This window comes from Eschrichtius robustus, chromosome 18, assembly GCF_028021215.1.
Source record: "Eschrichtius robustus isolate mEscRob2 chromosome 18, mEscRob2.pri, whole genome shotgun sequence".
Taxonomy (NCBI): domain Eukaryota; kingdom Metazoa; phylum Chordata; class Mammalia; order Artiodactyla; family Eschrichtiidae; genus Eschrichtius; species Eschrichtius robustus.
In genome coordinates, this window is record NC_090841.1 from 21774483 (window position 1) to 21788327 (window position 13845).

At 48.7% G+C, this 13845-nt stretch overlaps 1 protein-coding gene across 1 annotated transcript in view; it reads left to right on the top strand.

Annotated features, from left to right (window-relative positions):
* The first annotated feature begins 426 nt into the window (after window positions 1–426).
* Window positions 427–13845, top strand: part of SIAH3 (siah E3 ubiquitin protein ligase family member 3) — a 71162-nt gene continuing 57743 nt past the window's right edge. The window contains exon 1 of the mRNA XM_068526986.1: window positions 427–641. Within this exon, the coding sequence (XP_068383087.1) occupies window positions 507–641 (135 nt within the window). The 5' untranslated portion in view covers window positions 427–506. The remainder of the gene's footprint in view (window positions 642–13845) is intronic.

The window sequence follows — 13845 nt, forward strand, 5'->3', positions numbered from 1 at the left end:
ATCTGCATTATCCATCTGCTTACTTTGGAGCAGGGTGTTTTGGCGGGTTAAATGCTTTACGTTTTTGCCAGTGCATTAAGAAAGCCTCTCGTGTTAAATTAAGTCAATTAATAAATGGAGACACATTAAGCAATCAATTTTGTCAGCCTATCTCCCCAGCATTATGTATGGTTGGCTGTAATCACAAGATAAATGCAATGTGCTGATCTATGGTAATGTTCAATAATACATTCTCCGCCAGGCTCAATTCATCAGGGAGTTTCGGTAGGGGAGGCATTTGTTATTGGCTGTCTCTGCACCTCAAGGATAACATTTCTGTCCTTTTGATTGGCCGCCTCACTGCTGCAAGATTCTAACCGTCTTATTTTGATGATGAATATGAAGGCACACTAAGCCGGGCTGGAGCGTACTGTCTCAGAGGCTGCGCTCCTTCCAGAGCCCAAGGACTTACAGCTTCCTCCGCTGCCTTCCTGTGTCAACAACCCCCCCCCCAAAAAAAAGTTGTGATGCTTTTCTTCACCCAGTGCTTTGGGGCTGTGTTAGATCTCATTCACCTCCGCTTTCAGCATTACAAGGCTAAACGGGTGTTCTCTGCCGCTGGGCAACTTGTCTGCGTTGTAAACCCCACGCACAACCTAAAGGTGAGTGGCTCTCTCTCTCGTTTGATGTTCCCGAGGCTTGGGTTCAAGTCCATCCTCCGGGGGCGTCTGTGACCCTCCCGCGAGTGCGGGGAACTCGCGGCAAAGGCTGGTCCGCTGGCGCCAGGACGGTGTTGGGTACCCGGAGCCGGTGCCTCGGCGCATTCTCCCTCTCTTGGTGGTTGGATGCTCTCGGCGACAGTGTGTTGTTTCCCCGACTGGCAAGAGAAACTGGAGTGAGAGTCTTTTTTTTTTTTTTTTTTGTCCACGCTGTCAGCCTAGGAGGGGGGTGGAGGTCAGAAGTGAGGGCGGTGGAGGGAGCAGGGGACTCGCCCCTCTCTCTCCCAAATATTTGTGGGCAAGTGTTTAGGAGACAGGATTTGAAAAGTTATCCAAATCGCAGCCTGTCCCACGTGCTGGAAAGGCAGGCAAGCACACGGATTTAGGAAGCCCCTCTGGCTGCCGCTGAAGTAACTGGGGTCGGGGTCGCGGGGCAGGAACCCCGAGGCAGGGATCTGGGAGTTGGGGAGAGGGCTCCTTCTTCAAAGTGTTTTCCCCCTGTGCTCAGACTCGGCGTGAGTGGGGATCGGGGGGCGGGGATGTCGGGAGGAGTTCGTCTTCTTTCCTTCCTTCGAGCTAGATGCGCCCGGTGCGCTGAGGACAGGAGGGGCAGATTTGCTCCAAGAGTATCGAAGTGAAACCGGCTCCGAGCTGCCACTGCCCGAATCACCGCAGGCGCTGCGGGTGCCTCTTTGCTGTGGCCGCCGCCGGGCTGCGCTTCTGACGCCGCTGACGCTGCGTCTGTGCCTTTAGGTCAATGCCCTCTAAGAGAACAGCCAAAATGTGGGCTGGAGGGACCGCTTCACATCACCGCCAAGACTGGGGGAAATGAATGCAGAGTCCCTGGCTAGGGGAGGCAGGGAAGACGGGAAGGTAGGGCGGGAGGGGCGGTGCGAGGGCGCAGCTGAACTCCCCGCCCCCCACCCGCCCAGTGTGAAGGTCTGAGCCCAATGGGCTCTGTCCCCAAATAAACGATGGACTCGTTTGGGAGTTGCTTTCCTGTCCTCATTATACCCAAGGCGGAGTGACGGGGGAAGGGCACGTCTGCAGCTGAGCCACGGAAGAGTCTCTGCCAGAATAGATCTGTCATTCTGACCAGTGCTGTTGGGCAGGAGGTATTGCCTGTTGCTCATCGCTGTATAAACTCCTGCAGCCAGACTCTCTTCAGCTGGCGCCCTGCAGGCCAGTGCTGAAGGATGCCTCCCTGCAACAACCCCCACCCCCCACCTTCCCCACAATTCCTGGAAGTCCTCAGGAGGGACAGCTGCCTGGAGCCCCTGGGGCCATATGCCAAGGCCACTCCTGGATGGAGGGGTGATGCACTACTCTAGGACAGCTATGGTTCTCCCGACCTAGCAACCGGCTTCCTGCGGTACCCAAGCTGTGACTAATGCCATCTCCCTCAACCGCTCAGCCTCCCCAATCTCAGTGCCTCCTTCTCTCGCTCGCTCTCTCTCCCTTTCTCCCTCTTTCCCTCCCCTCCTCTCTCTTCCCCTCATTCTCCTATTTTCTTTTTCCCTTCGTGGCTTACTTTTATAAATGAGAATTCACCCCCAGTCATCCTTGGCAAAGCGAGTGTATGATGTACATATTAAAATACGATTCTGAATTTCATTTTATGGCCACTTTTGAGACCGCATTCAAACTTCCATTATTTTGTCACTTTACATTAGTTAGTTCCCTGTGGCAAGAAATTTTGTTTATTCCTGTTTTGCATTTTAAAACCTTTACAAATTTTTTATGAGACTTAGCATTTCCAAAGTTTGAATTTAGATGGTTCGTTGGCTGCAGCAGATGATGGAGGGGAAGAAGGGTGCTAAGATCTTGGTGTGGGGTGGAGTGAAATGCATCTGTGTGTATGTTTCAGTGATGTCAGCCTGGATATTGACAGGTAGTCCTGCTGCCTGGACTCAGGAGTCCAGAGTCAGTGTCGGAGTCCTTGGGTCAGTGCTGACTAGCTGTGTGACCTTGAATGACGTGATGTCTCTGAGCCTTCCCTTCCTCACCTTCAAAATGAACCTATGAATCTTTAGCCTGCCTCTTCCACGACTCTGTGAGGCTGAAAAAGAGATGATACTCGAGGTAGATGTGCTTTATAACGGTCTCCTCCAAAAAAAGATTACATTATCGTACATAATTTGTAGGGTTCCATTAGGAACTTCAAAAGTTATCACTTAAAGCCTTCAGCCAACTTAGTAACATAAAAATAGGTGACATACGCTTTGAGAGGCTATTCCCCATGGCTCACTTTTTCACGTACATTCTCATTTGGCTTTTCATTTCCTATAAAAAGCCACTTAGAGATTTTGCTCAGATGAGTGTCACTGCAGATAAACAAATCAAATCGACGGCCGCTAATGTTACCAGGGGTTGCAGCAGGACACACAGGATTTACAGAGGCTGTACCAGGTGGAGACAGACCTCTGCATCCCAGGTTGCCCCTGGGGAGGTCTCATCCAGCCTCCAGGTGGCCCATCAGGTAAGTTTTACCTGCTTCTCAAACCTGAGGGCTAACAACCCTTTGGAGCTTATAAAGGAACAGTTCTCTAGGAGCATTGCTGCCCCACCACTGATATTAAAAAATGCATAAAACCTCGAAAGAAAGCGCTCCTTCTCAGCATTCCTTTCCATAGACAGACCACAGAAATATGCCTTAGACGTAATACGCTGTGATCCACATAGGAAGAAAAATTCTTTTTTTAAAGAAAAAAAAACAAAAGCTGTGGCAATGTTAACCCAGAATAGCTATTGATCTGCGGTGCTTCCCCGCATTCTGTACGACAGGCTGGTACGTGAAATGGTGACCAAGGACAGAGAGACTGCAACCTTGCTTTCAATTTTCTAGGTTGCATATTGCTACAAAGAGGGCTGGGAAGCCTGTGTTTTTCTTTGTGGAAGCATTTTTTGCACTTTGTCCTTTCCTGGGCTTTCCTGAGAATGCTAGCAGTACTTTAGGACCTGAGGCAAGTGCTGAGTTATAATCAAAATTCACTTACTGAGCAGAGAAAATTGTGTATTTACCATGCTTCTATGGGTCACCTTCATTCTCAATTTTATTATGGCGATTACTCGGTAACCTGGGATTCCTTCAAGCAAGCGGATGCCTTTCCGTCTACGTGGAAGGCAGAAGCCTTCCCGGGGAATGCAGCCAACCCAGTTAAAGCCATTACACTCCTTAAGCCCACCCTACTTTAAAGGGGTGTTTAGAGTCGCTGGCCTGGAATAGGAGGGTCTTCTGCTTCAAGAAGAATCCATAGCAGAGCTGGCTCTGTGGACTGCAAACGGCACTCTGTGTTGCCCTGTGTCTGTCTGTCTGTCTCTGCCTACAGGGATGGCTCCTTAAAGGGATCAGGCCCCCCACTTCTCCTTCCCACCCCATGAAAAGGGACCACCAAGGAGCTGGTGATCTTGGCTGGCTGCCATCTGCTTTCTCATTCATGGAGGTTACTGAAATGTGGCCCACGGGCTGCAGGCTGGCACCGGGGAGGATGTGGGCTCCTGGTCCTGATTCAGCACTGCTTTCTCCCTCGTGTCCGTTGGTTGTTTCCAAACCAAGAAAGCCTTTCTCTCCTGGCCCCTCTCCCATCGACACACGCTGCTTGTACAATGCCCTGCCCCGGGCAGCCCTCCCTGCTTCTGTCCCATCCCCAGAGGTGCCCTTTGAGGGGTGACCTGGCCAGTCTCTGCACCCAGGCCTCTCCAGGGAAGGGTCTGTAGTGGCAGCCAGACCCCTCTGGGGCCAGCGCTCAGCGCTTCCCAAGCGGACAGGCGCTGAGCAGAGGCTGGCTGGGCGACCTCCTCCCTGTAGACACACTGCTGGATAAACCAGGTTCTGAAAGAAGTCTGGCAAAACACATTCTGGCAGACTTCCAAAAGGCCCTCACCACGGCCAATGTCATTGCCGAGACCCCCAGCGCCCTCCCCGGCATCCAGACCCGAGGGCGGAACCTCCCCACCTCTCCTGGGAGGCTATTCATTCCTCCATCCAGCCGGTCCAGTCCCTGGAGCTCTTTTCGATTATTACCCGTTAACCTTGAGTTGACAGACAGACAGACAGACATACACACACTCTCACAGTCATGCACACACACACAGTGGGAAGGGCATACGAGACAATGATGGCTTTAATTTGTGCCTGACAGATACTAAATCTAAAGTTAGGGCATTTTAGTACCATCACTTGAAGCATCCACGTGCCTTTCATTCTGAGACCAACCCGTATGGATGAATGTGTTATGAGTGATGGTGGGGCTGGGAGGTGGTGATCATCCAAGGAGGGAGCCAAGGAGAGGCGGGGGGCAAAGGCAACCCTCACCTCTACCCTTCATGGGCTGATCTTTGGAGATCCCGCGCCTGCCCTGGGGCTTTCACAAACTCTGCTTGACACAGCATGGCAGGCAGCTGAAGGAAAGCTAAAGACATGAACATCGTTTTTAGAGATTTAGAGGTGGCCCTGGAGTATTCAGCCTGAATAACTAGTTTAAGGCAGTTAAAGGCTTCCGATAAGATTGTTTCACAGCCAGGGTGTGGGTTACTCAGCTCTTCCTGACACAGCCACGTCTGAGGGTCGCATCCCCAGTCCTCTGGACATTTCACCATCTTCCTTTGCTGCCCAGGCTAGAGGCTCTTCACAGCTCAAACAGCTCCTTAGACGGGGGTGGGGAGAAAGGATGAGGAAGGAGCCGAGCTGGCTGTCCTCACTCTGTGAGCTTTATCCTAAAGGCTTTCCCTTGCTGCCGCCTCCAGCCCTTTGGTTTCTGTGAATATTATAAGACACTCGACACTGTAGGCACAGAGCAGTCACGCGGCTCTTCTGGTTAACGGTGATTGCAAATGAGGCTCCTGAGTCACGTAACTGGAGGCGCGAGCCCCGAGCAGCTATTTGGTGAGCAGCGTGCTGGTGACGGGGATGCAGAGGAGGCCGAAGCTGGCCCAGAGGTGATGTGAGCCCCTTGCCTCCGTTCTGCATTTATCCGGCAGCCCCAGAGCAAATTTTGTGGCTCTCCCTTCACCACGGTCCCTCAAGCTGCAGGGACTGTTTGGAAGACATGAGAAAACAGAGACTGAAAGCTTTCTTTGAAATCCACAGAGAGGTCAGAGTTATTTGGATGGCTTCCCTGGGGCAGGGCAGAACGTTTCTCTAGCAATTAACAATAAGAAAAAAAAAAAAAAATTAACTGTCTGGGATGGTATTTTACTCTTAGCAAAGTCATCTGGACTCAACCAACTCCGTTCCCCAAGGGGGAAAGGGGGCCTGTTTAGACACAAAGTGCCACATGGAAGGGGTGACCTGGAGAATGGAGCTCCATTCGCTATGGCTCAGAGAGTGATGGGGAGAATGTCAGAACTGGGAGCCTGAACCATCTTAGTTTACAGTTGAGGAAACGGAGGCCAGAGAGGGCAATGACTTGTATTCGGTTCCTACGGCTGCTGTAACAAATCACCACAAATGGGGCAGCTGAAAATCAGAGTGATCTATTTCTCAGAGAAATCAGGAGGCTGGAAGTCCAGAATCAAGGTGTCAGCAGGGCCAGGCTCTCTGCAAGGCTCCAAGGAAGAATCTGTCCCTTGCCTCATCTGGCTTCTGAGAACGCCACGTGTTCTTCGGCTTGTGGCCACATCCCTCCAATCGCTGCCTCTGGGGTCACATGGCCTCCTTCTCTCCTGTGTGTGTACATCTTATAAGGATACAGGTTATTGCATTTAGGGCCTACTTGGATAATCCAGGATAAGCTTCTCATTGCAAGATCCTTAATTTAATCACAACTTTGGTCATATAATATTCACTCTTTTGCTAGTTAAGGTAATATTCACAGGTTCCAGGCATTAGGATGTGAATATATCTTTTCAACCCACTGCTTGACTTTTGCAGAGTCAACCTATTTAGTGACAGAATTTAGGAACCAGAAGTCAGCTCTCCTGATGTCAGACCTAGATCCCCTGTGCTGCCCCAGGCTGCCTTCCGATTAGCCCTAACTAAATATCCCCTGCTTGGGTGCATGCTGTGGAAGCAGAAAATTGCGGGGACCCCCCTTCCTGCACCCCATCAGGCCCAGGCCAGCAGTGTGACCCCATGGGCTGCACCACACACCCACCATCTCCCCTTTGTCAGATCCACGTTTCCTTAGCAAATTGGAGCCTCTCCACCATCTCCCTCTCTTATTCCCCTACCCCCTCCATAAATCTTCTTTCCTTTTCTTTTTTGAATTATTTTAAAAACAATATAATTAACATGGATGCATGCACATCATATTTAAAAATCAAATGTAAAGAGATACACTGTCAAAAGCATAGAGCATAGGGAATTCCCTGGCGGTCTAGTGGTTAGGACTCCACGCTTTTCCTGCTGAGGGCCTGGGTTCAATCCCTGGTCGGGGAACTAAGATCCTGCAAGCCACGAGGCCAAAAAAAAAAAAAAAAAAAAAAAAATAGCATAGAGCATTATATTTTGCCCTTAGTACATATTTTATAAATCCACCAGATCAATATGGGGAGAAGCAATGGGTGTAGGAAAAAAACATGGGCTTTGGGGCAGACAGGTCTGAATTCAAATCCAGGCTGTGCCACTGGCCGACGTGTGACTTTGAACAAATGACTTTGCCTCTCAGAGGCTCCATTTCCTCCTCTTTAAAAAGGAGAAAAGAACGCCCACCTTGTGACCACCTAGAGGGGTGGGATAGGGAGGGTGGGAGGGACACACAAGAGGGAGGGGATATGGGGATATATGTGTATATATAGCTGATTCACTTTGTTATACAGCAGCAACTAACACACCATTGTAAAGCAATTATACTCCAATAAAGATGTTAAAAAAAGAACGCCCACCTTCTATGGCCGCTGCAGGCATAAATGAGTTCACAGAAGGAAAATGTCTGCCACAGAGGAGAGAGTCCGTAAATAGCAGCAGTTATTGTCAACACGGGTCATTACGATAAAAACTAAAAGCCACTCCTGGGAAGCTAGAGTCAACTCCCCAAAACCCCACCTTCTGTCTTTCTCCGCCTCCCCTCCCTCCCTGCAGGCCTCGGTGCTTGCTGTTCCTTGGTATTCGTGAATTGCCCTTGGCCTTGAAGAGATTTTGAACAGGACAATTTCTTGCCTTACGTAAAAGTCAGATTTGTCCTTACTACCTAACTTCAAAGAAAGCCCTGAACCCTGCTTGGGTTCTGAGCCCAGAAGTGCAACGGGAGAGGGGCTGGGGCTGGGAGGACACGTGTGCCTGCGGTGGAACAGGGGCCGATGAGCTGGTGCCCGTCATGGGAGCCAGGAGACGTGAGGCCCCTTTTCCTCCCACCCCGGGACAGGCCCTCATGACTTATGCATGCCTTCTTTTCATTAGAGGCAGCTGACTAAGCACAGGGGCAAGCGGCCCCGTGAGGGGCGCCTGATCCGGAGGGCGTGGGTCTGAGGCTGAGTGACACCACTGAGAGATGCAGCGGGGTGGGGAGAGGTAGGTGGGCAAAAACTGCAAGCCCCCTGGGAGACTGGACATTTTCTCTCCGCCCTTCAGTTCATTCTGCCTTGAGGAGGTAGCTTCCCTCTGAGCCAGGCGGGATGAAGGGGGTTGATGCTTAATGGAGGATGCAGCCCCTGGCATCAAGGGCAGGCGAGAGATGCTCTGACCTTCCTAAGCCAAGAAAGAATTCCTGGATCCCACTGTCATCAGACACTTGTTAAAAAGCACAGAGGTAGGCCACAGGGCTGAGTTCCCTCACTCCAACCTGAGTTTCTACACACACACACACACACACACACACACACACACACAGTCAATGGAGGTTCTGAGATACCAACCTGTTTGTACCCTGAGTGGTCTCTGAATAGCGCAAGATCACAGGGTACAGGGCTTCCCTGGTGGTGCAGTGGTTAAGAATCCATCTGCCAATGCAGGGGACACAGGTTCGAGCCCTGGACCGGGAAGGTCCCACATGTCGCGGAGCAACTAAGCCCCTGTGCCATAACTACTGAGCCCGTGTGCCACAACTACTGAGCCCGCGTGCCACAACTACTGAGCCCACGCACCTAGAGCCCATGCTCCACAACAAGAGAAGCCACCGCAATGAGAAGCCCGCACACAGCAATGAAGAGTAGCCCCCACTCGCCCCAACTAGAGAAAGCCTGCGTGCAGCAACGAAGACCCAATGCAGCCAAAAATATATATGTGTGTGTGTGTGTGTGTGTGTGTGTGTGTGTATAAAGATCACAGGGTACGAAGTCCAGTGGATGGGGAAACCTGGTCCCCAGCACTGTGGAGCAAAGGATGGAGATGAACAAGATCCCTCCCCCCGACCCAACCTGTAACTGACCACTCCAGCCTCAGGAAAGAGGTAAAAGGGAGAAGACAGTGATGGGAGAGAAAAGAGTAACATTCTAGTTGAGGTCCTGGAGTATGGGCTTTGGAGTCAGACTGATCTGGGTTTGAATCCAATGCTGTCACTTCCCTTGAGTAATCTCTTTGACCTCCCTAAGCCCGCATTTCCCCAACTATAAAATGATTGTCCTGAAGGTGAAATATCATGATACACATAAAGCGCTTAGCATAGCACCCAGCACCTAACACATACTCCGTAAATGGTAACTATCACTGCTAGTAAGTGGAGTCCCTTAGAGATGTTACCTGATACACAAGATGTGACCAAGATTCTTTTGCCCAACTTGTATGAGTGATCAAACTTCTACTCAAACTGGATGTTGGGGGAAAGAGAGGGATGGGTCAGCAGTAAAAGGACCTGTCTGTTGAGTGACCAAGATTTTGAGCATGGCAGGTCCAAGCTCAGAGAACCAGAGCCATGCTCCAGTTCCAGGTCCTGGTCTAACAGATGAGGCCCAAAGGGGTGATGCCCAAGGTCACAGCTGATGAGGGGCAGGGTCCACTGCTCTATCTGTGCCACCGCACTGCTGCGGGGGAAGGGGCGTTGGATAAGGATGCTTCCTGTCTACTATGACCCACACACACTGGGCATCTTGCCAAGGGGTCCTTGTCCTCAGGACCTTGCCAAGGTATAAAGCAGCCGGGTAAGAGTGGGGCGTTACAAAGGTAATGTTCCTCATGTCTCTAGTGCTGGCACAAATACACAGTGAGTAGCTGGGATGAGGCTCTAAGCGAAGTCACGCAAGCCAGGGAGCCATAACCCCAGGCTTTCAAATAGCAGGGTGGATCAAGTTCTGCTACAAAAGGCTGCATTTGCATCTTGACCTTGGGCCCAGGATGAAAGCACCATCAGAAACCAATCTGAAACCAGTCTAATGATTTTTGCAGAAGAACAAGGTCCTTGTGGATAATTTAGAATTGTGGTGTAACAGGAAATATCAGTTTTACTTGCAAGATGCTGTATCTCAATAATTCCTTGGTCCTTTAATGTATGTTTGATCACGAACCGGTGATTAGGAGGGAGCTGTGAGCCGCAGAGCTATCTCCAGGCGGCACCGGGGACTCCAGCCAGGAGACACTGGCCTGTGGAAGGGACAGGGCCCCACAGGACGAAACTGGAGAGTGTCCTCTATGGAAGGGAAAGGCCATCGCAGACCACGTTTGGAGAGGGAAGACGGGGTTAGCATGGCATTAGGAAGGCTCCACAGAGACAGAACCAAATCAGATCAATACCAGATTTTACAAAAGACCGGCCAGCCCATCTAGCGATCTGCCCAGCTTTGTAGCCAATGTCATGGTCCCTCAGATCTAATTCCTACGACTTCACCAAGGATGTGCTGGGAAGTCCCAGGCAAGTAGCCACTCAGAACCTCGCGTTCCCTTTCTATAAATTAGAGGTATATTGTGACTTAGGCTAAGCCGGCTACGTATCCTGAAACCCACAGACTGTAGTTTTCTGCTGTCACAGTTATGCACACAATAGTAACAATAATGATCAGAAAAACCACAAAATAGCTACCATTTATTGAAGGCGTGCTATGTCCAGGAACTGTGTTAAATGCTATGCATTTAATTCTCCCTAGGAAATAGTATATTATCATTCTATCAAAGCAAAGGAAAGGTAAAGAGCTTACTCAATCTTACACAACTGTTTGTGGCAGAGCCGTTTAAAATTAAAATCCTGCGCTTTTAAGCACTTCTTGGTATGTCACCCCTCAGTGTTCTCTTTTCACAAGAAAAAACTGGCCATAGGACTAATATTGAGTATATTATATTTCATTTAAAAATACTGAGCTAAGATCCTGTCTCATTCACCCTGTGTCTGCATACATCAAACACACACAGATGCCCCAGCTCTTGGGGGCCGATCCTGGGAGACATGCTCTAGGCTTCCCTGGGCTGCCTGGCGGAATGGAGCCCTGTGGCCAATGGCAGTGACTTTGTCCCTTCCTCCTGCTTCCTGGAATCACTTCCCAAATAAACCACTGCATCCAAGTTTTTATCTCAGGCTCTACTTCGGGGGGAACCCAAGTTAAAACTACCTATGTGTATATGTTTTTGAAATAGCTCACGTTTATTGAGCACTCACTAAGTGCTAAGTGTGATGCTAAGTGATTTATCTGAATTGCCTTTTTAAAAATCCTCAGAACAACGCCGACAATCTATCCCCAAATTACACACGAGGAAGCTGAAGCACAGAGAGATTAAGTAACTTGTCCAAGGATGCATCCAATCAGTGGTAGAGTTTAGCTGGTGCTTTTAATCTTTGTTAAGCTGTCTCTCCCTCTCGGTCACAGAACTGCTTACCTGGAAGCTTCTACAAAGAGCCTAGCCTTCCAATTCAGGCTCGATAAAAATTATGATTTGCATAAAATACTTGAAGGAAATCTTGGCAACAACTTTATTTAAGTGCATGACTCAAAATTATCCTGCAGAAAAGGAAGTTTGTGCTCCATGATCATTTTTTTAAATGGGATACATGGTTGGACAGCAGGACAGAGCATCTGAAACTAGCACTGACCCCCAAATCTGGGACATGTGGTCGTCCTGTCAATTCCTCACTTGCTTCTCAACGACAATGGGAACTAGCTGACCACGTCAGAAATGAAAACGTTCTCTAAGCACTGGGATAGCACTAAACAGGCCACTTTTTCTCTGAGAAAAGAAGAAAGAAATCTTTTTATACAAAAGCAAAAATGTCCTGCAAGAGAATGTGGCTCTTACCCTGTCACACCTGTTCTCTGAGAGATCCACAGGCCTTTGAAATTTCCTTTCCCATTAGCAGCCATACTTTATTACTAAATTTATTTTTTTAAACTAAAATCGAAGAGGAGCGAAATTCTAATGACCATTTTCTACCTCACTTAACTGAGCCTCTACCTTGATTAGGGGAAGGGTCGACCCTTCCCCTAATGCTCTTCAAACATTTCATTTTTCCAAAACTGCCGTGGGAAGAACTGAGTTGAGGGAGGTGTCCGGGGGAGAGGTGAGCTTCTGGGAGGAGGGCGGAACGACGTTTGTGAGCTTTGTTCCCAGGGTACAAGCTGGAGCCACGAGGGGCAGCGTCTATACTGACTGCAGGGGGAGCGAGGAAAACGCTCGGCCAGGCGCTGTGGAGGGGAGGCCGCCAAGGAAATCCCCCAGGGTCACCTCATCCAGCAGCTCTGACATCTGGGGAAAGTCACAGAGGCTGTAGAGGGCTCACGGGGGACACTGACACGAAGGAACTAAAGGAATTCTGTGAGGAAAGTGCCTCAGACTTGAGCGATGTGCCATCACCACCGTTCCCAGCCCCGCATGACGCCCCTCAGGGTGACGGCCTGAAGGACCACAGCGGGGGCAGGGGGCTGGCACTGCGGGCACCTCTGCCGACCCCAGCCCTGCCCGGCCTCCCCGCAAGCAGGAGGGCACACCATACACACAAATAAACTCAAAGGGGCTTAAAGACTTAAATATAAGACGCAACACCATAAAACTCCTAGAAGAGAACACAGACAAAAAAAAACTTTCTCTGACATAAATCGTAGCAATATTTTCTTACATGAGTCTCCCAAGGCAAAAGAAAGAAAAACAAAAATAAACAAATGGGACCTAATCAAACTTACAAGCCTTTGCACAGCAAAGGAAACCATCAACAAAACGAAAAGACAACCTACAGATTGGGAGAAAATATTTGCAAACAATGCCACCAACGAGGGCTTAATTTCCAAAATATACAAACAGCTCATAGAACTCGATATCAAGAAAACAAACAACCCAATCAAAAAATAGTCAGAAGACCTAAATAGAAATTTCTCCAATGAAGACATACAGACGGCCAACAGGCACATGAAAAGGTGGTCCACATCGCTCGTTATTAGAGAAATGCAAACCAAAACGACAATGAAGTTATCACCTTACATGGGTCAGAATGGCCACCACCAAAAAGTCTACAAATAATAAATGCTGGAGAGGGTGTGGAGAAAAGGGAACCCTCCTACACTGCTGGTGGGAATGTAAATTGGTGCAGCCACTATGGAAAACAGTATGGAGGTTCCTTAAAAAACTAAAAAATAGAACTACCATATGATCCAGCAATCCCACTCCTGGGTATATATCTGGAAAAGACAAAACCTCTAATTCAAAAAGATACATGCACCCCAATGTTCATAGCAGCACTATTTACAATAGCCAAGGCATGGAAGCAACCCAAGTGTCCATCAACAGATGAACAGATAAAGAAGATGTGGTACATATACACAATGGAATATTACTCAGCCATAAAAAAGAATGAAATATTGCCATTTACGGCAACATGGATGGACCTAGAGATTATCATACTGAATGAAGTCAGACAGAGAAAGACAAATATATGATATTCCTTATATGTGGAATCTAAAAAATAATACAAATGAACTTATTTACAAAACAGAAACAGACTCACAGACATAGAAAACAATCTTATGGTTACCAAAGGGGGAAGGGAGGGATAAATTAGGAGTATGGAATTAACAGATACACACTACTATATATAAAATAGATAAACAACAAGGTCCTACTGTATAGCACAGGGAACTATATTCAATATCTTGTAATAAGCTGTAATGGAAAAGAATCTGAAAAAGAATGGAGATATATATAAGTGTGTGTGTAACTGAATCATTTCGTCTACACCTGAAGCTAACACAATATTGTAAATCAACTACAGTTCAATTAAAACAAATCAATAACAAAAGACAAAAAAACAGAAGCTGCCTCATGAAGCCCAAGCGATACATCTGTTTACGGTAATTAAAT